General features: G+C 42.3%; 1 protein-coding gene across 2 annotated transcripts; it reads left to right on the plus strand.

The window, feature by feature from the left end:
- Nucleotides 1-254: 254 nt before the first annotated feature.
- On the plus strand, nucleotides 255-24,648 carry nck1b (NCK adaptor protein 1b). 2 transcript variants are annotated; one of them, XM_018673782.2, is made up of 5 exons: nucleotides 255-484; nucleotides 11,814-11,866; nucleotides 12,389-12,629; nucleotides 22,920-23,674; nucleotides 23,775-24,648. In XM_018673782.2, the coding sequence occupies exons 3-5, from the start codon at nucleotides 12,404-12,406 to the stop codon at nucleotides 23,973-23,975; spliced, it is 1,182 nt and encodes a 393-aa protein (XP_018529298.1). In that variant the 5' UTR covers nucleotides 255-484; nucleotides 11,814-11,866; nucleotides 12,389-12,403; the 3' UTR covers nucleotides 23,976-24,648. The 2 variants fall into 2 exon arrangements, with proteins under 2 accessions (XP_018529298.1, XP_018529297.2); XM_018673781.2 differs by lacking the exons at nucleotides 255-484; nucleotides 11,814-11,866; nucleotides 12,389-12,629 and adding an exon at nucleotides 15,492-15,651.
- The last annotated feature ends 1,146 nt before the right edge of the window (nucleotides 24,649-25,794 follow it).

Raw genomic sequence — 25,794 nt, forward strand, 5'->3', positions numbered from 1 at the left:
ATAAAAGAAACAGGAAATAATGAGACATAGCTCTCTTCCCACACACGTTTCTTTTCTGGTGGTGATAATGATGACTCTTTAGACTGACAAGATGAAAAACATGATGGATGCTTGTGGGAACGCAAAACATCAACAGCTGCAGTGTGATTGACTGACGGCGCCGCTGTCCAATCAAAAGAGAGCCGATTCATCTGCAGCCAATTGGATGTGAGCGGGAGGGACCTGGAATCCGAACAGCTTGTGTAGCTGCTGCTAGCTAGCCTAGCTGTGCTGCTGTGCAGTGACATGCTTTAATACAGAAATGCTATTCCAACGGGGCACAGCGTCTCATCAGCTAGGCTAGCTTGTTGGAGTGGAAAAAATAACTGGCTGCTAGCTAGGAGTCTAGATATCATTTGTGTGCATCTGCTCTAGGTTTGTGTGACGCTTCTACACATTAAATATTGCCCAAAGGAAATAAGAAAAGGTGTCCATCAGCAAGCAGGTAAGACGTGGTATGACTGAGCGGGGTATGAATCTGAGCTGCCACTGACGGTGAGGCTATCTGATCCAGGCTACCGCACTAACGTCTCTCACGAGAGCTACAGGCTAGCTGCTGCTATCCTTGAATTCACCGAGTAACGTTAAAACTCACGTCGGCTAACAGCTAACTGTGAACACAGACAAAACCAGTCTGTCTCCCTGCCAACATGGCCAACATAATGTTAACCCAGCTGGCTAACGGTTAGTTTGGCTGTAATCGAGATATTTGTAGCCATTAAAAGCATTTTTGTCAGTTTTTTTTAGCCAGGTTAATGTTAGCCAAGTTAGGTAGCGTGACACGCTGTCAAGCTTAAGTTAGAAGATAAAAGCTCAAATAAAACTGCTGCACAACCTTTAAATGTAGCTACATTTCATGCCCTACAGGGCACCACGTTAACGCTTTTATTTCTGAGACTGAAAATGGAGAGGACGCCTTAAGGGTATCCACAGTCAACGGTTTTCAACGCAGATAGCATCATCTAATTAACTACATTCAGTGTCTTAATTTATGTTTCTTATTTATTTTATATTAATGTCAGTAAAACTCAAGTTTAAGTCACTGGGTGTTGTGCACTGATTGGACCCAGCTTGGTCATGGTCACGATGTAGGCATTCCCTAACATTAACTTATGATTCCTTGTAGCCAGAACAGCCATAAATGGTAATTATAGTCAGTCTATCACCTCTTGTTTGCCCACTAACACGGCTTTTTGTTGATGCACTGGCATTAGGATTCTTTTTCATTATTAATTTTTCACAGAATTGTGTTACATGTTACATTCATTTAGTCTATTTAATGTCTAAAAATGTGCATTCAAGCTAAGACCTAAGGTCCAATATCTTGTTTTGCCTTATCAACAGTCCAAAACCCAAAGTTATTCTGTTTATAATGATATAAAACAGCGAGAATGATCTATCTTCATATAGGAGAGATAATGATGGGTGTGGGTTTTTTCTACTTGATAAATGACCCTAAACAAATAATCAGTTATCAAAATTGTTGCTGATTTTATTTTCTGTCAATCAACTAATCATTTCGGCTCTTACTGAAGTAGAGAAAGTAACAACCGCGTACTAGAGAGAAAATATCTGTGTACTTTCATCTACCTAGGGAAACCAGTAATGGGTAGGCAAATGTACCGTGTAAGTGAAATCATTTCTGTTTTTGGGAAAGGTTTTTAGATAACTGCACTCTCTGTTTATCACCTAACATTGTTTCTACCTTACACAACCAGAGCCAGACTAAATGTCATGCTTCAGTAGCACAGTGGGCGATAAAGCTGTATAACTGTTGGCTAGCTCTTGTGGCTTATGTTTGTGTGGCCTGTTGCAAAACTTGAAACAATTAGCAGATTAATATAACTTAGGTATTTTATCTCACTGTTATTAAATTAAAGATGGGTGGTTGGTTAGATTGGAATGATTTTAAGAGGGCAGCATGTGTGTCTTTCCAAATGCCAAAGGGGGAGGGGGGGTCTTTTGCAGCTGCTGAATGGTACAGTTTCTGTAATTATTGTCACACTGACAGACCTCTTCACAGTCTCTCATTAAGGTTTCAGGGAGGTGAGAGGGGGAGAGAGACATTTGGTCTGCTGTAGCTCTGTTCTCGGTGGGAGTCAGAGGGAGGGTAGCCATAGTTTACATTAAGAAAGGGATGGTGGAAGCCTGCTCACCAGCATGACTTTCTGGAAGGCTGATATTATATTTCTTGACTTTTGAGGCCAATTTGTAGGAAGTGAAAATGGCCATTAGAGGATCTATGGGGGAAAATTTGCACCTATCAGCTTCCTGGTCACGGGCTTTCGTTCAGTCTTGACACCCCCCTCTTTGCAGAAGTAAAGCTTTCACTATTCAGTTACGTCGATATTGCATTGATGTAGCCCTGTTTACTTCATCTATACCCTATTCATAGCTCCTGTTTACTCAAATACCCTCTAATAGCAACCTTGTTTGAATGTTGTGACAGTATAATCTTATGAATACGCAGTGATGAGCTCTTTTTGTAGAAGCGAGTGCCTGGCTATGGCTAGCACTGGCCTCCAGCAGCCAAATCTGTCCCCACAGCCTAGAGGAAAATACCAACTGTGCATTTTCATGATAGCCAAAAAACTAATGTGGCTGAAAATTTTCCTGCTCAAATGACAAGCTCAGGAATCTAGTCTATTGTGGCTTTAGGCTTCTAATGAAGTTGAGACACAGGGGGATTTTTTTTTCTGCAATCGCGTCTCTTCTCTCTCGTTATCTCCCTAATCTCATTTATTGCACAAGCTCTTTTCCATTTCCTCATTTTCTTTCATGATTTTTTTTCTCCCTCTGTCTGATACCTTTTCCTTTGACTGCCCATGCATGTAGACATATTTGAGCAGTCAGTGATAAAGGTACTTTATATATGTTAACTTAAGGTCATCTGTTGGGAAAGGAACTTAGCCCTTCGTTGCACAAAGAGCAGGAGCAACAAGGGAAAGAAGAAGTGCACCTTTTTCTTTTCTGTTTATTATCAAGTAGAGCTATTGCATATGAAAGCAAAATCATCAAGCACTGCGCAGTAAATGTTGTGATGACATTCCCTCCCACTTCTGTAAAACTTCGCAGTCTACACTCTTCGTGATTGAGATATATGCCAACACCTCTCACTTAGAGTAACTGATTCGACTTCCTCATCTGTGAGAAAAGAAGTGTGCAGTTTCAGTGGTGTTTTTCTTTATTAGTTCATTATGGTTCGGGGTTTTCTTTCAGTAGGTTTGGCAGAGAGAAAATGAGGATGTGTGGACTTGAAACCGCACCTGTCATTTTGATTACAGAAGCTGTTGTGTATCCATGACAAAAAAAGCAATATTGTCAAAACGATTTCTTAGAAATGTTTTTTTTTTTCTCAATGAAAGTAGATTTTTGAAGCACAGTTGCATTTTCAGTGTGACTCACTGATGTATGCCTCTAGAAATTTTTTTGTTTGAATTTGTTGAACTAATAGTCGGTGTAGGTTGTTGGCCCCCGGCACACACAGAGTAAAACTATAAGAATATTCTTTAAGTAGCTGAAATGGCATCATGGCAAATTGGTGGTCCATGGGTGGCTTTCGGCCCCTAAGCTTTTCTTGTCATGTTGATGTTCTTTTGATTTGACCACTTTGCCTCTCACTGTCTGATCCCTGCCTGTTTTCTCTTGATGGTTTTTTTGGAAACTGTATGAGCAGTCCTACAAGGAAATGTCTGAGCAAGGCTTTGAGTCTGTGGTCCTGTCATCAACATTGGTGGTCACATGTGAAGAAGCCTTCAAACCTTCAAATGGTGGCTTCATATAGCTCTATCATGAGGAAATATTCCAATTAAGACATCTGAAGAACCATGTTTTTGGTAAATAATTTGCATTGCATACGGTGCACTTTAAATATTCAGCATGTTATGCTAGGACTTGTTTACCAAAGACACTATAAAACTAAGATAATCTTGGTTATATTGTATGTTTTTGGGCTGATATAATCTGAGTCTTAAAATGTGTTTGGTAAACAGAATTCCAGAAACATGAAACTGGGCAGACACTGTGTTTTATTATTCTTGTATGTTGTGTTAACGCACACTGGACGCTTTAACTGTCCTTTCTGCGCAGCCAGAACCTGCCAGTTCTATTCTCACATTGTATTGATCAAAAGAACCAGCAATGACGCAGTTGCTCACACTGAACGTAAACTAGTTGGTTTTGTCCGCAGTCGTGTCCTCAACAGTTTTGACAAAAGAGAGAGAGACAGCATTACTGTGCAGTTCTTTTAAAAGGAAAAGTAAGAGGGAGAAAAGGAAAAATGGAGCTGCAGACTGGAAGATGCAGACAATATGGTGGTTGTTTTTCACTGAAGTTCAGTTTTGTATGACGCCATTCTCAGTTAGGTTTTAGCAACAACATGTTAAAACAACCTCATTCCCGTTCATAATGGGTTTTTTTTTGATAGCAGCCATGTGGGAAATCAGACTGTGGAACTGCTCAAACTGCAAGACAGACGACCAAATGTTTGACATACCAGAAATCCAATCGATCATCTCAGAGCCAGATTACTGTTAGTTCAGGTAGACTAATCGGTATTGAGACACCATTCATACTGGATGTCAAATGACAACTAATCTTTTTTTTTTTTTTTCATATTTTAAAATTAGTCAGGATCTAACAGTTTGGGGCTTAAATTAGCCTTAGTCTGTACACTGTCTGCTGGACAGAACTAGCTTTTAGGTTCAGAATCAATATTAAATTGACTCCTGAAACCAATAGGTGTAGATTTAAAAAAATCGGAGTATATCATTTTTCAAATTGTTTTGATAGCACAGCTTTTTTAGAACTGCAACCATCTTGGTAAAAATTGGTTTAGTCTTTGTGACACCTCCAACCCATTCATCTCAGTGTCTGGGGGGTCTATCATTTACACAAATTAGCAACATGCATTGGCATCTGCCAGTGTCTTGTTTGACACTATCACTTTGGGGTGCCAAAGTTGAAAATTTTCTAGTTGTAGGCATGGCTGCTTTAAGTAAAATGGCACTAGAACACGCATTATACCCCCAATACAATATTGTAAAAGAACTCCCAGTTTCATGGAGAACAGTCCTCCCAGTGTTTAAAATGTGTGTAGGCTGTCTCACTCAGGCCTCACAGAGGTGAGGGCTTCTGTGGAAAATGTTTTCTTTCTTGTCTCTCTCCTATCAAACATCTTGTGCATGTTGTTGATTTGCGCGCACCCTGGATTTCTTGTGGCATCACCATGCAGTCTGGAATGCCTCCTGCTCTCAAGATGCTCATACACAAGTTCCAACACGTGGCTCTCCCAGACTAATGTCCCAAGTGGCTTGTTTAGTCCTATTGTGACAGCACCCTAGGGCTCATATTTGCCAGGATGTACGAAGACTAAGAGGAAGCCCTTGTATCCATTTCATCTCCCTGACACAGGCTGTCTGGGATTATTATCTTGCGGTTTACAAATGATCTGCTATTTTGACTGCAACAATAGCTTTTTCCAGAAGGCTGCAGTTGCAACAAGGTATACAGCTACAGTACAATGAGCAGCATCTGGTTTACTGACTCCTTAATGCTACTAATAGTTTTAAGTAGCCTGACATCACAAGACCAAACCACAAACATCTTTATCATACTGTAGTACTTGATGTTGGGAATCCCTCTGCTTTGTAAACTTGGATTAGTCATTGGGAAATCCCCTGGAGCTCTCAGACTTGGTGAGGTAACCTGAAGGTTTATTTTTCCTGTTGCCTTGATCCCAAATTGGTTAGATGTGGCCATTGTAGGACCTGGTTAGCTATAAGCAAATAGGCCACCCAGAACAACAACTGGCAATAGAAGGGTGTGGATGCGGATGTGTAGGCTCTGCTGATGTAGGTGGGGTCTGAGGAAATAGATCCTTTCTTACACAGAAGTATTATGTTCTGGTGGGTATCTGCTTACAGCGAGGAAGCATTTTCATGCTGGAGGGCCTCCTGTAAGGCCAGTTGTAGACCATTCACTTTCTTTAATAATTAAAGGAAGTAATTAGTTAATGTGTTATTCTGACTTATGTTCAGTTTATTCTTGTGCAATCATATTGTTTCTATATTTGTGCTGTTTTACAACATTGTGGGCTTTTTACAAGCACTTTGATTGTGTAATTTGCTGTGGTTTACGATAAGGATGCTTTGATCAGGCTTTTCAGCGCTGATACAGATCACTAATTTAACTTTATTGTGATAATCATGTTTTTTTTTCTCAGCCCGCACCCACATAAGAGACCCTGTGAAAGCCACTATTTTTGTCTCATGTCTGTGTCATTCCTTTTTATGTTGAATTGGTCTCATCATTTCAAAATATTAATACGTCCCTCTACACCATTACTTACTATAACTGTTTCATTTGCTACTGCCAATGCACAATTTGGATTTTTATCAGCTGCTTCATAATGTGTGGAATCTCATTCTATTTTCCAGCCACAAAAATGGTGAGTCGGTTCACAGGTGCCATCTCTCCGTAGGCTCAACAGTAACGTTCGGCTTCATGCTTGTGATTTGGGGAATATTCAGTCGTAATGAACTGGGAAGTGAAAATGGGGAAGTGGAAACCCCTTTGAGTTATGTTTGTTTATTTGATCAGTCTTTATGAGTATTTTGTATTGCACATCCTGTGTGTGGGTGCTCAGTCTATCAGAATACTAAATTTAATAAAAGCTCAATCTGACAGATGTGTTTAAGTAATAATCCATGATGAAAGCTAAACAATTAAAGAGGTATTAAGTTACACATAGTTTTTTTTGGATGAGATTTCCCCAAGCTTCATAAATATTACTCTGGTCTTTGAAATAATTTATCTGTTTAGTAAGATGGAGTGGCCTGGACTTTGAATTTTGTGCTTAAATTGCTTTGCAACATATTTCAAACAGTGACATGTGTGTATGCTTTCTCACAGATTTGTTTTGAGCGTAGAGTGAGCCTTTTGATGTGAAGTTGGCCTAAAAGAAAGCTTGAAACCTTTGGTGTTAGTTGTTGCTATGAGAGAAAATCTCTGGCAATTCTCAAAGGACATGAGCCACGGTCTATTTTAGGCCATTCCCAACTGCCGAGGGTGATCCCGAGGGGTGAATAACCAACTGCTTTCACACAGTCATGAAGCCTATATGGTTAGCCCAAAACACTGGAGGCCCCTCTGTCCTCAATTAAGTTTTAATATGATACAGTAACGATATAGTTTTCTGTAGTTTTCCTCCAGCAACACTGGTGTTAAAAGTTTAAACTGGTCTTGGACTTGATCTCTCATCTCTTAAATGAGATACATTACATGCATCTGTGCCAAGCAAAGACAAGTTATCTGAACTCATCTGAACTCAGGGGTCAAGCCTGCACTCTGTCAGATTGCATCACTTTCCCATCAACCGGTCACCCTTGTGTCCACACTTCCTGTCTCACAGCTGGCCTGCCAAGTCTCCCATGACCCTTTGCTGCTATGCTGCTGTTTTGTTTTGAGAGAATCTAGGACAGCTGGGATGAGACGCAGTCCCATGGGTTTTAGTTGCCGTGGTTCGATGTGGAACAAAGAGAAAACTAGCATGAATTCATCGGCCCGTCTTCGTCCTGCACTGTCCCGTTTGCGAAGCAGACCTGCCCTGTGGCTAAAAATGCAAGTTTTGGTGTAAGTTGGAGGAAGTGCAGCCGTGCCAGAGGGGCTGAGTGAGCGGTGAGCATACAGAGCACATTCCAGAAGGCAGCAGAGCCCTGTGATTTTAGCAGGCTGTCACAGGGATTAGGTTACTCTGTCTGCCTCTGTGAGCTCATGCTGTTGCTGTCTCAGTGCCTCAGCAGTCCTGCCGAGCAGCGGTACATTATTTGCACTCACAGCGAGGGGAGACAAGGATTCACGATTGTTCTTTTAGGCTTGTTTACATTATACAGTATCCAGTTGTTGTGACTTCATTCTTACCAAGAACCTCTCATGTCCGTTTGGGAATCCTTGCTGGACACTAATAATATTCCAAATCTTTCCTTCTCGAGCATATCTTTAGTGTAGTGTCCCTGTATCATGCATTACCAGAGGGGCCACTGGGTGTGCTCTTTGACTAGATCTCTACTTGTGTGTGAGTTTTTTTTCCTGCATAGACACAAGGGATTGTGGTAGCAGCTGTAAACTGCAGGATGTGGTGAACTCATGTCACTGTTGTTTCATAGTAACATAAGAACTCGCAAAGTTGCAGTCTGCACCTCTCTTACTCTACTAATGTGCAGTTGTTGTGGTTTGTGGGCTACACAGTTGCAGTGTTGCTTATTTAAATTTTATTAGTAGACAAGTAGAAATGTATTTGCTGAAAATCTAACTAGAAAATCACTAACATTTAGATAAGTGCCAGAATAGTATTAGTGGTCTTCTGCAGATGGGAAACAGGTGTGACCACTGTTGACACTCTTTAGAACATGAGTGGGTTACTGATAGTAACACTGGTTGACCTGTCACTGGCCCCTAGCTGCTGCTATGGCTATAGATAAGATGGACTAACTTTATCAGCTTGATATTTAGTAGTTTACAGTACTGTATATTTGCATCACACACATAGCCTCACCTCTGATTTGTAAACCTTTTTTCTCGTGGCGTTATCACCACACATAGACCTCAGTCTTGTGTTATTACCAGTGAAGTGAAGTGCATGTTAGCATGCAGTCATTTTTGCAGGAAAAACATAACATATTAGGCTCAAATGATCATTTGATCAGGAAAAAATTAATTGCTACTACACCTGATTATTTTATCAATGAATTATTTGTTTTGTTGGCTTCTCAAATGTGAGGATTTGCTGCCTTTCTCTGATTTAGGTCATTTTAAATTCAGTATTTTTTTGGTTTTGGATGGTTGGTGAATTTTAAGATGTGACTTTGGCCTTCAGTAAATTGTGATGGGTATTTTTCACAAACACCCTCTGCTTTTGTGGACCTAACAACTGATTGCTTAATCCAAAGTATAATCCAGAATTAAACTGATAATGAAAAAATAATTAGTCGCAGCCCTAAACATATATACTGTTACTAAGTTCCCTGATCTAAGTTCCCCTGCCATAGTGATCAGTTGTGGGAACTGTAATGAAGTCAGCTACTGTTAACAATATTAGCAAATGGAATAACCTTCTGACTGCTGGTGCACCTCTGAAAAGCTCTTACTGTGAAACAGCGGCAGGAGACACGGCCTTAAAGTGTCTTTATTTTTTGTTCAGTTAAAAACCAAATATCAAGACAGTCTTTTGTTGCATTTTTGTCAGCACGTCAGTATTACAGTGTAAATATCGCAAGGGAGAAACGTTTCAAGAGGTAGTAGCCACAGGGAGCTTGGAAAACCCTGCCGTTACCACTGGCCACCAGATTTGACCACCTGTCCACCATTCCAAGCAGTCTGGTCGCCCTTGTTGACAACCACAAAGCTCGTGCATACAGATCCTGTTTTTGCTTTATGTCTGGCAACCATGTTATTTTCAGAAATGGAGTCACTTCTTCAAAACATCTATATGAGCAACTAGTCATTATAAATGTCATAGGCTATTTGACTGAAAGTAGTGATTCATGACATCATTACATCCGTGATAATCTGGGTTGCCCCCCAGTTTTCTGCATGTCTTATTTAATTTAAGGGAAGTATTTTGATTGTGTAAAAGTGAAGACAAATGGAAGGGCATAGCAATCAAGATTTTGTTCAGACTTGCTAAGCTATGCTCTAAAGGAGGATGGTGATGGATTGGGCTACCTGTTAATTCTGCCAAGCAGCAGGGTAAACGGAGATCCACAGTGGACGTGAATGTAACACCATTTGAGCAGTTTGACCTGTCTGACCTTGTGTTTAGTGCTTAGGAGCGCCGAGCGTCCTTGGCTCAGTCTGCAGCTGCGCGATTAGCTCAGAGCATCTGTCGCCTAACTTTTTGATCCTCCCTCACATCTGCACCGTCGTAAGTCACTGCGGTGTTAATGTGCACTTAGTGCTCAGCCACCCTGGACATGGGGGGTGATGGAAGCACAAAGAAGTGACACTGGGATGCAGTGTGTTTTCTGAAAATGGGAGATAGCTGGGAAAAGGACAATCCTAACACCAATGATTCTATCATGCACTGTGGAAAGTAAAGGCTGGGGAAAAAAAGATAGTCAGGCAGGGATGTTGTAAATGGAGACGGAGCACATATATACACTTCTCGTCCTCTTTGGCAGACAGTTATCTAGCCCAACCCAGGGAGTGGAGAGATTGTTGCCTTTGTCTTGGTGAAAGAGGCAGCACTCGAGGAGAGTAAATCAGCTCTTTGTTTTTGTGTGCCGCTCCCCAACATGTCTCCTAGTGTTCATTAATTTAATTAGAGTTGGAAAAGGAGCAGGCAATAACATGCCATGACATAAAACCACAGTATACATGTTTTTTGTAAATTCAGTCAACAACACCTCACATGGAGAATTACAGCCCAGACCACAGGTTACCCCCTCCCCTTAAAGCTTAGTATATGAAATCCTATAGGTCTTTTCATTACACACTACAGCTTCAGGCCCTTCACTTGTTGTGGTCTTATCTATAAATAGGGGGATATGAGATGTGGCACTATCATCCACTGTCCACATTTGTTTTATGAAAGGATGAACCATCTCATAAGCTTCCCAGCTCTTTACGCTTATTTATTGTTTATTCTACTACTCTTGGTGCTGCTGAAAAGTTAGCTCAGCCTCCCTATCCTTCTTATGTTTGCTTAAGATCAGGTTCTGGGCCTATCTCAAGGCCAGCTGCAGCTGAAACCTAGACACCGCTGCTTCAAATAAAAACCGAGAGCTCTCAATCAATGAGGTCAGTGTCTGGTCCCTGAAGTCAGTCGGGTGTTGGGGGAAAGGTGAAACTCCATCCACTCCCATGACATCAGAGCAGCCGCTTCAGTAGTGCCTCACTCCCTCAGAGCTGACCCAAGTATCTGCAGTATTAACCTAAGCATAGCCTGACTGTGCTGATGGCTAGATGGGTCATGAGACCAGTTGTTGTGAATGTGCTCATTGTTAAACATGAACAAGTTTTGCTTGTGGATCACAATCCCATGTCATAATTTTAAACAGCCTGGGGAACATGAAAGATCTCATGAAAAGCAACACTGCAGCAGAGGAGTCTTTCTTATAATGCAGTCCTTTTAATAACTTCATTTGCATAGGCTGCAGACGTAGGATATATTTATAGGCCATTGCTAAATTTAAAAGAATATCCTACATCATTAGTGCTCAGTGAGAGCTTCACTCTCTAGCGTACGACACAGCTGACGCACAGTGCCCTCGTTTTTTACTTCCCTGTTACAGTAATCTTTGCCATCTTCCTGGCTCCCAGGTTCATGTTTGATGCCTAACACAATAGACAATCGCTGGGCTGCTGCTGAGAGGAAATCATCCCCTCTGTAAATTTATGAAGACTGTGGATACTGAGAGATTAGCGCTATATTCTCTGGCAGCCATCAGTGTTGGAAGACTGAAAAGAATAGTCATTTATATGTGTTATTTCAAGAATACAATTGGTGGTGGGGATTATATCTGACAAGACTAAACTACGGAAGTAGAAGCTGGCATTTTGTCAGAGCTCTGGCCTAGCTGAATTATATTTGGATAACACTGTCTATATTTTGGCATCAGTATACTATTAGGATATTACTACATGGACAGTGACTTACTTGTGTTAAGAAACAAAAACAACAATGCAAAGTTTCTGAATATTATTAAGAATCTTTGAGAGAATTTTGAGAAGAGTCAATGTTTAATTCCCTTGTGCTATCTGTCTTCTGTTTCTAGGTCAACAGAGACGTATCAGAGCCCTTGAAGTTCTCAGCTTTGATGCAGTACAGGTACAGCTGTCTATTTCCAAACACGGTTTCTAAATTTACTTTTGGCTTGTCTCTTACCTAATCATTAGGTCTGGAGAAGACAGCACAGTTCAAGAATAAAATGTGTAAATAAGCTGCACAGACAGAGAGGATCCAGATAGTCTTAATCCATTGTTTAGGTAATTTCTTTGTTATGTTTATGTAATTAAATACTTACTGACTTGTCATTAGTGCAAAAGAACATGAATAAAAATCAGCGTTGCACACCACCTACACTAACCAGTTTCCTGGAGGAAACCCTGTGTTGTTTTACTACAATAGAAACTGGGCCATAGTGCTATCTTCATCATTGTAGGTGATAGAAACTGTATCACCACTACTGCTGCTGCACATTGGGCACCACAGACCCAGATTTCATCGGGTAGTAGAATTAGAATGAATTTTTGTGCTGATCAATTACTTGAAATTGTCTGTAATGCAGTATGTTTATTCTAGCCTTTCTGATGTCTTTTTGTCTTCTCTCTCTCTCTCTCTCTCTCTCAGTGTGCCTAGTGCAAGATGACGGAAGAGGTGATTGTCATCGCCAAATTTGACTACATGGCCCAGCAGGACCAGGAGCTGGACATCAAGAAAAACGAGCGCCTCTGGCTCCTCGACGACTCCAAGTCCTGGTGGAGGGTTCGAAATGCCACCAACAAAACAGGCTTTGTGCCGTCCAACTATGTGGAGAGGAAAAACAGTGCCAGGAAAGCTTCTATTGTCAAGAATCTCAAAGACACACTTGGTAAAAAAAATCTGTTATGGTTTCTTCAAGTTTACAAGTTGCTATTGAATTGTACTTTTGATAGTTAAATAAGCATTTGCCAGAAACTATGTTCATGTTTACTCTCTCAAATCCTTGTTTATTTTTATTTTAGATGCTCACAAGATTAACAGTTAACTTACAAAGACATTTGCGCTCAAAACATTTATATATCTTCAGTGACTTAGTCAAAACATCTTTTTGACTGTAGGCTGACTCACTTTCTGTTTCATGCACAGTTGGTTATTCTTATTAACCAAAACCAAAGTAGTATCACAGAGCAGCCTTTATCTAGGCCTGCTCTGCCTCGGATTCTTTTTGACCACATTGTTGTGGTGTCTAATGTACTGTATAGCAGCCTCTGCAGGAAGATGGTCTCAGACAGATGTCTGATGATTGGTTGAAATCCTGTAAGCTACTTTTTTCTCACAGTGCGCTTAAAGTGAAGATTTTGTGTCTGACAGGAGTGTCTTTAGTGTAGTGTCTCATGTAAGGTGGTGTTTCTTCCATCTAACCTTGAAGCATTTACCCAGGTAAGACAGTCATATATTTTTTTGATTTCAAATGTGGATTTAAAGGTTAAAAAAATAGGGATTTTTGTTTGTGACACTAGCTAAAATACTGACCAATCTGCTTGGTGTTAACAAATTGAAATATCTCCACTTTCTGTATGTGTGTAAGCAATCACAAAAAGATTTCCTCCTGCTCTCTTATCACGACCGGAATTGAACTGGCACAGGTGTTGTCTCCACTGTCAACTCAACAGTAATATTTCTGGGCACTGCCATTTGCCCAGGGGCTTTGTTCTGCCAGGAGCAAGCCAAACGCAACTGTGTATGTAAGCCAAGGTTACCATTTGTCTTAGCTTAATTCTTCTTGATGACAGACATTCATGATAATTTGGGATATACTCTCTGACCACTGGCATCCAGCTTGGATCACAGCCAGATGGCTTGGCATTTGTTTTGCCTATGATATCACTGTTTGATCATTTCTCTCATGTGTTTGTATGAAATTAGTTTCTGATGCTTTTCATACTGTGATCTCCAACAGTCCTGCTCTGCAGGGCATCATTGTCTCAATTAAGAGCATCATGGCATAACTACGTTTGTTTGTAGACTTCAGTCATGTTTGTTTTTCCCAGTCTCATTAGATTAGGATAAAGGCTGAACACCAGCTTTTGCCGCCATAGAGACTACAGGCCTGCATGATACTGACAGTAAATCACATCAACTTGTTTGATAAAGGCAATGGGTTTGTTGTGGTTGTGATATCATTGCAGTACTTCTAGCTATTGTCAGTTCATTGTAGTTTTATCTTATTTATTATTGCGCTGAACCCCAAAGCTGAAACCAGCATCTGCTGTTTATGGACTCATTTTACAACGTTACATCACACCACATTTGTGAGACAGACAAAAGAGGTAGCCTTATCTCCTTTGCTCATCTTTGATGTGGTCATGATGATACACTCCTGCATAGGGTGACCTCTGCAAGGAAGCCGTGGGCCCCAAAGTGGCGTTTCCCCTCAGACTGCACTGAAAAGAATGAGAGGTGTTTTGGGTACTGCTAAGTAGAATTGTGTCATGAATTTCTAACTCTATCACACACTGCAGTGTTTGCAAAACACTTATCTGTTGGACACTGGGAACTGTCTCTTCCTGTAAGCTGCACAGTGTTTTTTTTAAATGTTTGCTAGTGTTTGTGGTTAGAAGAGACTGGTGACGTTCAGGCAGTGTTGTGTGCTGAAATGCTGTGATGAGAAATGATATAAGAACAGGAAGAGGTCTCTTCACACAGCTCATTAATGTTTTGCACTTTTAGTCACGTCTCTGATAAAACTGGCATGAATTTACAAGAAGTTTCATATTTGTTATCACTTGACTCAAGCATATAACTGCTGCACTTTTAATCTGTTTTGCCCTCAAGTGCTTAAGTTTATTTGTCTGTCCAGTATATGTAGTGTGTGTGTGTGTGTGTGTGTGTGTGTGTGTGTGTGTGTGTGTGTGTGTGTGTGTGTGTGTGTGTGTGTGTGTGTGTGTGTGTTGTGGTTGTGTGGGAGCGTGTGGGGCCATGCACCACAGCTATAAGCCTCCCAACAACTTCCCACCTGTCACTACACTATTGATCAAATAACCTCAGGTGAACAGCTGCATGTATGACACACACCCTCAAACACACAGGCACAGGTCTCACACATATCCAATAAAACAAGGCCTAATGTAAAACATGAGTTAAGCCTTGTTAAACACTAATACAATCATAGTAACGCTTGTAAATACTTCACCTTCTTGTGTTGGAGTTTATGATCTATACGTGCATTCAGGTACATTTTAACTGGGAGACTGTGGGTGGTTTTTCTCTCTTTCTCTTTCAAACAAGCCTGTTGCTGGGTGTGGAGTGGTGTCATCGATTGAAAGAATGTGTGAGGGTATGATCTGTCTGCAGATGGCTGTGTTTTGCTGTGCGAGTGTTTGAGGACTCATGTTTCCTGGGTTTGTTGTAAAGTTATGAGTGTGTCTCTACAAACAAATGCAGTCATGTGACACTGAGCACTCACTGACTAACTCAGCCGTTGCTGATCCCAAGAGTTTTTTTTCTTTCAGACTATTACCCTCTTACTAATATCAGACACTTAATTCTATTAAAAAAGCTCTTTCACTTTCCCTATTTCTCTCTTCCTTCACCTCTTTTCTTTCTTTCTTTCTCTCAGTCTAAGCTTCAGCCCCCCCTTCTTCTTTCCCTCTCCATGAGGCCTCTGTACTCTGCCTTCCAGAGCTGGACTGGAGGCCTCTCTATCCCGCACTCTCATTGGCTAAGCCTGACCACATGGTCAAAGAGTGGGCCGCCCTGCTCTGCTGTCCGCCCAGCTCTCTGGGTGTTCCAATGGAATAACTCTACAGCTGCAGTGGGAAGAGAGCAGGGGCCGGGAAAGAGACAGACAGAGAGAGGGAGAGACGGCGAGCCCAAAATGGACATGGCTAACCTATTCAAACATTTCTTTCGTGAGTTTTTCAACTTTCCTAGTTTTCTGTAGAGACTTAAAGTTGTTCTGACTTGTGTTTGTTTTACAAGTGGCGAGAAGAGCTTTTGTCTGAAGTTTGAGCGGTTCCTTTTTCTCTCTCTCTGCCTGTGCTGGAGCGGTTGTCAGTTTTTTTTTTTTTTTTCTCATTTTCTCTCTCTGATTTTTCACTTTGGTTGTTATTGGGTTTCAGCTTTAGGTTAGCCAAATGATGTGTCATTTTTAGAGCAGGCGGAAACTGATTTTTTTTGTGCTAACATGTTGTGCTGGCAGAGACAGGGAGAGGGTGTCTTAACAGCTTTTGAGACTGTGTCTGTGTGAGCGGCTGCAAAGACTGGGTGGATATGCTTTTGAAAAGCCTTCTGCTGAGCCGAAGCCTGTAATTGACTCAGCAATCCTTCTCTGTCTCTTTCTTCTAAACACACATACACACACAGTAATCCTGCTTCATTTTTTCTAGCGTTTTGTCCTAGTGAGTGGGCTGCAACTCTGTGGATTACATTATCATGCTTGAAGACCCCCCTCTCCACCCTGTTTAGGAATATCTCAAGACATAGCCAAAGTCTGTTTTCCTTTATACTACCCTCAGGGCGAGCTCGCTCATTCTGGGAGGGTCCCCCCACCACCACCGCCACCAGTCATGAGCTACAGTTGAAGGGACGTGGGGTGCTCATGTAGAACACTGTAGTCATTGTGCTGGGAAGAGGAAGGGGTCTCTGCTGATTGATGGGACCTGGGCTCCCATCTCCTACACCTCGCTCGGTTATCAGAGGAATGTCATTACCCAGGCAGCTCTGTGGGCCGTGGATACTTTACAGCCACACTGACACACTTTTTCAAAAAGCCCTGGCGCACACCCATGCTGTAATCTCACCTTGTAACTGTTGAGTGTTATCTCCTGTCTCTGTCTATCTTCCCTACTTGTGTGTGTGTATGTGTTCACCGACAGGTCTGTTTGCAGTCTAAAGGATCCAGGGAGTGAGAGGAACACAGAGATGAGCTAACAAACCTTTTGCTTGTGTAAACTGAGCGCTGTTAGTCTCGTCTCTCTTTCTTTCTCTCTTTCCCCTCCCTCTGTTTTCCTGTTTCTCAGCCTCCCCAGTGAGCGGAAACTCTAATTTGAGCCACATTTCTCCCTGAGCTTTTGGAGGAGTGTGGGCCAGAGAGAGGAAGTGAGAAGTTAGGAGGAAGTTGAATCATTGTGCGGGGTCTGTCTGTTGGACTTTTCTGGCAGTCTCTGTCCCTCACTCCCTCTTTTCCAAGTCCTGCTTCTTTTCTCCAAACCACTGCTCACTGTTTCCTGACCAGAAAAGCAAAAGACATAATCATAATTAAGAGATTGGCGGGAGAGTTGTCAACGTCACTTAGGCCTGGGATGTTTTTCTCTTCGTAAAGATGTCCACTCATCTTTGTTTTCCTGTGTCTTCTGCCATGAAGAATTGCTTAAGAGGAAGTGAGCAGTGGTCTGGGCTTGTTGAAGTGTAGCCAACACTGTAAACATGTTAGTAGAGGAGAACAGTGGAAACATCCACAGTACAGCTCCGTTTGTCTGTTGAACTGAATGGTCTGTAGGACTGCAAGTGATTATTATTATTATTTTCTGTTAATAGTTGAATTGTTCCGTCATCACAAGATCTCAGAACTTGGTCACATCTTAAATTTTTTTGTTTTGTTGGAGCAACAGTGCAAAAAAATATTTTGTTTACTGTCATAAAAATAATGAGAACAACAGAAATAATCTCTTTTGACAAGCTGGGAAGATTAACGGTTTGCTATTTTTTCTGAAAAAAATTACTCACATGATTAGTGGATCATCAAAATAGTTAATAATTGATTAATTGATCTAATTTCAGATGTCAATAGAATGAGGTGACAATAGAATAGTTTTTGTAGCTCTCTGGTAGTAATAACTTCCTGTTTGTGTTTAGTCTAGCAGGGCTAGTAGGGCTTGGTATAAGGCTTGCATTGCATTTCTGTTTACATATTTTTTGATCAGTTAGTTCCTGATGTGAATTCTTTCCAGTTTTCGACAGTTTTTAATTCAGGAAAAGTTCATATGTGACAGTTTTTGTTTAAACAGTGTTTAACATTTAAGAACTTTGGTGTCTTTTATTAATGGAAAATGTTTTTTTGGGGGAAAAAGCTGACAGTTGAGTTTCATTTTGCTTATTATACCCGAAACTCAGGTGTGGTATTGGCACCACTATTGAAAGATTTTCCAGATTATTTCTCAGTACAACTTTCCTGCTGTTGCACCTGCATTCACAGATAATTATTACTTTAAGGGCATGCTGTAGAGTACTGTAGAATGGAAAAATATCAGCATCATGACACCTGTTGTTTCACTGCTTTATAACAGGAGTACAGTCATGAAAAACTGTTATGGAAATCTTTTGGTTTTTAAGTGCAGTATTGGTATTGATTTGAGGGGAATCCCAACCATATATGCTTGTGCTTTGAAAAAAAATATACTTTAAATTTGGGTCAGTGAAGTAAAGTTTAAGAAAAAAAATGGGTCAACCTAAAAAAGTGTGAAGTTACTGTCAGCAAAGACACTTTTATTGCTTGGAAATCCTAGAGCAGAGAGTGAGCTAATCATTCCAGTGTTGCTACAGTGATGCACAGGTATACATTTATCTATAGCCTCTCAGAACTGATACAACCACCTGTTTGTTTTACTATCAGGACAGGTTGTACTTGGCGTAGCCTCTGACAGTAACCATGCACTGTCCAGAGCAGTAAAAACCAAACCGAGCGTTTTCTTCTTCTTCTGCTCTGCTCTGCTCCGTCACAGAGACTGATGGCTGTCTGCTTTTGATGTCTCAGGCGGCTGAAGTTGAAAGAGTTCTGCACGTTTCCTGCACAGCTATCAGTCAGCCATGTTAGCTGTTGATTGAAGCCTTAGTGTTAAAAGGCAGTCCCACTGAAGAATATGCCAGCTCACTCTTGTGTGCATTCCCTTTTAGTTTGTTTGACTCACCCTCCCTGATGGCATGTGGTGTCATTACATTTAATGTGTAAGTCTCATACCAGACCATATGGCCGAGGGTGGCTGCATGGTGTCACATGTCTAGTGAATATGAGTGGTGGTTACACTCTTACTAGTGACAGTATGATTGTGCTTCATATTATTTATGGCAACTTGGTTAGAATTGAAAATAGGACATGATAGTGACGTGTTGTGCTTGGCTCTGAAATACTGGGGCTTTCCATCGTTAGCTAGCAAACCATTTTGCTGCTGAGCTTGTTCCAGTGTTAACGTTCTGTTCAAGTAGGGGGATGTTCAGGCACTGTCAGACAGCCTGACGCAGGGTGTTGTCGTCCACAGAGGAAGAGCCCTGGAATGGCGGGAAGCTGAGGGGGTCGAAAGGGCCCTGGCAGACAATGGACAGCCAGCCAGCGTGGGGAGGCCTGAGTTAAAAAACAAAATCAGTTCCTGTCTGTCACTGGTAGCCGAACAAACTCCCCAGCACTTTCTTCTCCTCCTCCCTCCTGTGCCTCATCTGTCAACAAAAAGTGATATTTTTTTTTCTCTCTGAGGGGGTTTAACAAATGTGTCTTAAGGTCTTCGTCATTGTTTGTAATGATTTACTGCCATCTGAAGCAACACCGTTTCCTTCCTCTGCATCCTTCTCTCAGGAAATGCACAGGAAAAAGCATGTGACGTCGAGAGAGAGAAAAATTTCCAGCGCACAGTACTTGTTAATTTCTCTTCCTGTCTCGTAACCCTTTCCAAGGTAACAGCAGAGTAGTGGCATGGTCTGAGGGTTTCGGAGAAAGCGCTGCGCTGCCACATCTGCATATACTCATGTTATCTTAAGGCAGTTGGCAGCATATAGAGTTAACTTCAGGTAGCTAGAGCAGTGAGACAGAGATTGTGCTTCCCTTAGCTAGGGAGGAGTTGGGGTAGCCGTTGGGGGTGGGGGTAGAATGGGTGTGTATTTTTAGTTTTTTGGCTTCTATCAACTACTACAACTACTTCCCTTTTCTTGATACAATATTTGAGCACCAAATTGGCATGTACTAGTTTTTGACTTCTTCTATACTGTTTAATCCAGTTCTGCTCGTCCTCTCATGGTCATGTTGTGGTAAAGGTGGCAGGTCTGAACGGTACTGTGGGCTGCTGGTGAGATGGACTGTCCCATAATTAACGAATCCCAGCTTCAGTCCTCATAACAATCAGTGATGTCTCTGTCAGCAGCTGTGTCCTGTCTGAAGTGCTTGACCTCAGACTGCTCAGTCATTTTAAAGGATTTTAAAGCTTAAGCAGTGTGTGTTTTTTTTCTCTCGCAAGACTCAGATTAATCTACCTCTTGGTCTAAAAGTCTCTATCTCTATCTCTTTTTTCATGTTAGAAAATGTGTGTATAATGTGCTGACAGCTCTGGCTCACCCACAGATTTTCTACATTCTTGTTTTTAATTCTGGGTTTGTCATTGTATACGTATTACCCCACGTGCACTGCACTCTTTAATGCCAGAAATCTCCCTGTTTCTTGTTTGCAGTCAAACATTCAGCCTCTTGTCAATACCAGAAAGCCACTATAAGTGCCTCATAGGGGTCAACATATTTAAAGGACTAGAGACTGTCCCCTAAGTTCAGCGTCACTGAACCTGGCAGAAAAACTGGCCGAATATCAAGAAGTGCTGCAAAATCAGTTACCATCAGTTGAGCAGAAAGCAGCTGTGTCCAATACCGCAAACAGTGGCCTCACTCTAAACAGCACCATGCTCGTGTCTGTGGTGTGACAGCTCAGTTAGATAAGAGCCTCTGCTAAATTGTAAGAGGAAGCACAAGCTCACAGCTCTTCTGCTTGGCCACACAAGTGAATTCTCAGCAATTAACCTACAACAGCATGATAGATAGGCCCTCAGAGAAGCAGACGCCCTCAATAACAAGCCCTTATCTTCTCCTGGTATCATCTGCCTATAGCTGTACAGGCAAATCCCAACTTCCCTTTATTGCTTTGGCTAAGATTGAGCATCTAGTCAAATGCAGTGGTCTTGGTCTCTGTGTTTTTTTAATGCAAAGCTTTTGTGTGGCTGTAGCAGGAAGCAGCAATTAAAATCCCCGACAAGGGATGCTGATAAGAGCTGCGTTACCCGGCTGGCGCGATTAAAAATATAACCTTTCGGTTGTCTCTGTTCTCAGCTAGAGCTGAAAGATACTTTATTTATGCAGGGTTGACCTTTGACCTTTGTTTGGAACTAACTAGGTCATTTCCAACAGTGCATAAGACACATCCTGGGGCTTGCACCTGCATGAACATGTTTTTTTTTTTCCAAAATGCACATGTGATATTCTAGCTGTTGTGGGTTTACACTGTACCTTTTGTTTCATTTAAAACACTGAAGAGGAGTGAGACGTTTGTGTTGTGGTATCATTAAGTATACTTATATATAGATGTACAGTTATAGACATTATTTTTGTATGTGTTTTTGCACTTCTCCCTTTGACTTATAAAGTACAGAGGCATAACTAGACCTACAGACATCAGCTCTTAAACCCCGCCTGGAGCCTGTAGTTATGTACAGTGTTGTGACTAATAACAGGGTCTACCTGGAAGCAATTTGACGTTGGACGCTCGGCGCTACCATGAAATTTGTCTGCACTCCTTGAGTCACGGACACCTTTCAGTAACAATCTGTCTGTGGTAAAACAGATTCAGTTTGGCGTTGTGTCACGTTACATGCCAGAAAACAAACAACACACACACACACACACACACGGTGAGGACTACACCCTGCCTTCATGTATAATTTCAACCCAGCGACTTTTGATTATTCAACCAACAGCCTTGCAAACGTAATCAGAAATGGAATCACTACTTTGCTGTGCTTACCACGTCTGGTATCAGTGTCTGGTCTCAGCTTCAGTCTGGTTTTCCTGCATCCTCAGTAACACCTTAGGCTTGCAGTGATAACAGTAATATCGCATCAGCTTTGCAAGATCTAGCAAAATGGTTGACTGTTGCTTTCCTTGTTTCCACAGAAGAAAGTAATGTACAGATAGCTCAGGCTGTGAGTATTAGAGCTGCTTTCTGGCCTCTTGGAAAGGAGGAAGAAGGCGTGAGCTCACCACTGCGTCCTCTGGTAGCCACGCATGTGTTTCATACAATTGTTGGCATGCCAGGCTGCCAAGTGGAAATTCTTGACCAGTAAGACGATGACCACAGGCCTGCCAAAGCCCGGCCTCAGTGCTCCATAACCCAGGAAAAGGCCAGAGGGCCTGGTAATCCCCCCTTCAGTTTAGAGATGGTGCCACTGAGTGCATGTCTTACACTTTGCCAAGAGGTTGACTGCATGTATGATAAAATTCACCTTGTGGTCAAAGGAAAAAGTGTTTCTTTGCTAAATCACAGCTGATAAAGTCTTGATAAGTGTGCTCTTAATCGTCACCACATTACACTGGAAGGCAAACGGTCAGCTCAGTGGGGCGATGGGGGAGTGGAGAGTTTGAACAGACAGAGGGGAGGAATGAGAGCTAGAAAGAGTGTTGGCAGAAATGGGATGGAGTCTTGTATCCCGCTGCAGTACAAGCAAGGCCGCAGGTGATTAGTGCAATGTGATTAGCCACAATGAAATGTGACTGAACTGTTTTGCCCACACAGTTCAGGGCAAGTGTAGTTTGTAATTAATTTCAATGTTGAGTACACTTTTCTTTTTTTTCAGTTTCAACAGGATTTGTAGGCTCATGCCAAAACAAGTTTTCATCCCACTCAGATTTTTTTCCAGCCATTATTTTTTTGTTTCCTGAGCACCTAGGCCTAATCCCTAAGAATGTATTTGGATTTGGAATGTGGGGGGTTAGGGCACCGTAATGTGGAAAAGGAATGATATTTAGCCCTGCTTACCCACCCTCCCTGTATTTCAGCACAACCCCTAATGCTTATTATCGCTGGCTGGTATTTGTCTGGGAGTTTTTGCCTCCTCCCTTAAATTTTCAGAGGTCTTTTTTTTTCTTTTACCGGTGGGGTTTTTGTTTTTCTGTCGAGACTTGTTCCACATGAGTGGAAGCATGTCAAAATTGGAATTCTGGGGACTTGTGTTTTAGTAAAACGATGACTTTTAGGTTTCAATTTACACAAAAAAGCCCAAAGGCCTGTCTGTGCTGATTCAAAATGTCAGGTGCCTTGTAATTAAGTTTCTGACCTTATTCACTGGACTTAATTTCAGTGTAGATGATGATGATTATGCTACATCTGTAAACTCTTAAACCTTTCCTTGATTTTTTTATTCTTTTTTTTGTCTAGGAATTGGGAAGGTGAAGAGCAGAAAAGGGGGGATGAGAGACACAGCATCGAACGCTGACACAGACATGTATGCAGATAACGGTGAACGGCTGTACGACCTCAACCTGCCTGCTCTGGTCAAGTTTAGCTACACAGCTGAGCGTGAGGACGAGCTGACTCTGGTAAAAGGCACACGGGTGGTGGTGATGGAGAAGTGCAGCGACGGCTGGTGGCGCGGCAGCTACAACGGACGATCGGGCTGGTTTCCATCCAACTATGTGACGGAGGACGTGGATGGGACGGCGGGGGGAGGGGGAATGGGTGGGCTCAGCGACCCGGTGGGATCGCTAACAGAGAAGCTGGCAGCTGTGGTGAACAGCACCACGAACGGGAACAGGGTGCTGCACACAGTTCAGGCGCTCTACCCCTTCAGCTCGGGCAACGACGAGGAGCTGAACTTTGAGAAGGGTGAGGTGATGGAGGTCGTGGAGAAGCCAGAGAACGACCCGGAGTGGTGGAAGTGTCGCAAAGCGGATGGACAGCTGGGCTTGGTGCCTAAGAACTACGTCACTGTGCTGGACTCCACCTCCCATAAACCCGCAGCGGGGCTTGCTGGGCCACCCACACCTGACTGTGACTACATCTCGCCTTCAGGCAGTGGGCGCTTCGCGGGGAAGGAGTGGTACTACGGAAAGGTGACACGCCACCAGGCAGAGGTGGCGCTCAACCAGAGAGGCGCAGAGGGAGACTTCCTCATCCGAGACAGCGAGTCATCGGTCAGTAGCCTACACCTGCCCATGCAACAGCCACTGATTCAATCTGTTTCCTGTAGCTGCTCTGAAACACTGTCTGAACAACTTTTTCCTTTTTTCACAGCCAAACGACTTCTCCATCTCCCTGAAGGCGCAGAGCAAGAACAAGCATTTCAAAGTGCAGCTGAAGGAAAACCTTTACTGCATTGGACAGCGCAAGTTCAACTCTATGGAAGAGCTTGTTGAACACTACAAAAAAGCCCCCATCTTCACCAGTGAGCTGGGAGACAAACTGTACCTGATCAAGGCCTTGGCTGCCTCCTGATCCCTCTCTGTTGCACACACAAACACACACACACACACACACACTCACATACATACACATTGTTAACTGCATCCATATATATATATATATATATATATATATATATATATACACACATACAGATACTTACCGCCAGAACACACACTAACATTTAAACTCCAAGCCTGAGGACTTAACACATCATCAGGACTTAAATGCCCGATTTGTGAGCATTCCAAGAGGAGGTATGGAAGCAAAAGCATGGGAGAGACTTGCAGGAATGGGGGGGGCAAAAAGACTATGGACTCCGGAGAGTTGACTACAGACCTCTTGGTCGCCTATTTTAAATTATCCAGATGTGTTAGGTCATAGGCAATGCCATGTTATTTCCACCTCGATATCTATTAGAGTTGCATTTAGTTACCTTTTTTGTTTTTGTTGATAATATATAATCTTTTAACAGTTTCTTTTTAAAATGTGATGATTTTTTTTTACCTATACCCAATACACCACAACCAACCATATGAGGCATTTTTTTTTCAGATATTAGCAAATTCAGAAACTATCCTAGAGAGGTCTACATTTCAACTCATTTTTGTGTTGTCTGTCTTAACTCCTTCTTTATGGTTGTGGACGCACTAATCCACAACTTCTGCTAAATGCTAATCATGAATAAACAATTAAGTGACCAAAACATATTTATTGATACAAGTCTATTAGGATAATGGTTGTAGAGATTGGAATATCACACTGCATCTGTGTGTGATGTGAAGATTCCTCTTCTTCTCACGCAAGATCAAACTAGATAATTCAACTTTCTTTTTTTGTTTGTGCTACAGAACTGCTTGTCTCACATATTGCTGTATCCATATCATGTGAATGTTACAAAGCTGAGGCATGCAGACAGAACAGTGTCCTCCCACCTTCACTGTCTGAGGGTCACGTGAAGAGTCAAGAAGTATTTTCCTTAATAGTGAGGAGACTTCCTCTGTGCAGAGCAGACCCCCACCCCCACCCCCACACACCCTGCCAGAGTGTGACTGACAGCTGATGCAACCTCCCAGCGTTGCCAAAGGGGACATCTCTCCGGAGATGAGGGGGGATTTGGGTGGGGGTGGGGGGAAGTGGGTTGGAGGGGGCTAGTCCAGGCAGTCCAGAGGATGATGTCACTGCTCCTGAATTAGTGATCACTGGAGGGAATGGAGGAGTTAAAAAAAAAAAGAGGTCGCCCAGGGGTCGTGTTTGTGTGGTTGCAGAGCGTATACATCAAGCTAGGAGACGCCCTCTTCCTTAAGCAGGCACAAAGGATTTTCAGAAAACAATTCCTTATGGCGAAGTACTGCTGGAAGAAAAGCAAACTGGTTTAAATGCTTTGATGTTTTCTTTGATATCTGGGTTTTTTTCCAGGACTAATGTATAAGAGTAAGTTTAAGTGTTTGTAGAGTTTCTTAGTTTGGGGAACGCAGCTTGTTTTTCCCCAGTGTATGGTCAGTGTCAAGTTGGAATACATGCTTTCAGCACTACACATGGTTTATATTTACAGTATAGGTCCTTAGTGAATGGGTGTTTGTCGAGTGGAAAATGCACCAAGTAGTGTTTGAGTGGAAGTTGAGGGGCAGTTAGCACCAGTGCCTGCCATCAGAGCGGCAGTGGTATTGGCAGGGAGCCGCTCCGGCAGTGGGCTACAGAGAGACGACGACGACGACGATGATGATGATCACGATCACGATGCCTGTGATGATGAGTTCTCCAGCTGTGGCCAGTTGGACTTGAGCTCAGGGAGAGAGAGAGAGAGAGAGTGGAAGAGGGATTTCACAGAGAAGGAATGGAAAAATGAACC

This window comes from Lates calcarifer, linkage group LG24 (genome assembly GCF_001640805.2).
Source record: "Lates calcarifer isolate ASB-BC8 linkage group LG24, TLL_Latcal_v3, whole genome shotgun sequence".
NCBI lineage: Eukaryota > Metazoa > Chordata > Actinopteri > Centropomidae > Lates > Lates calcarifer.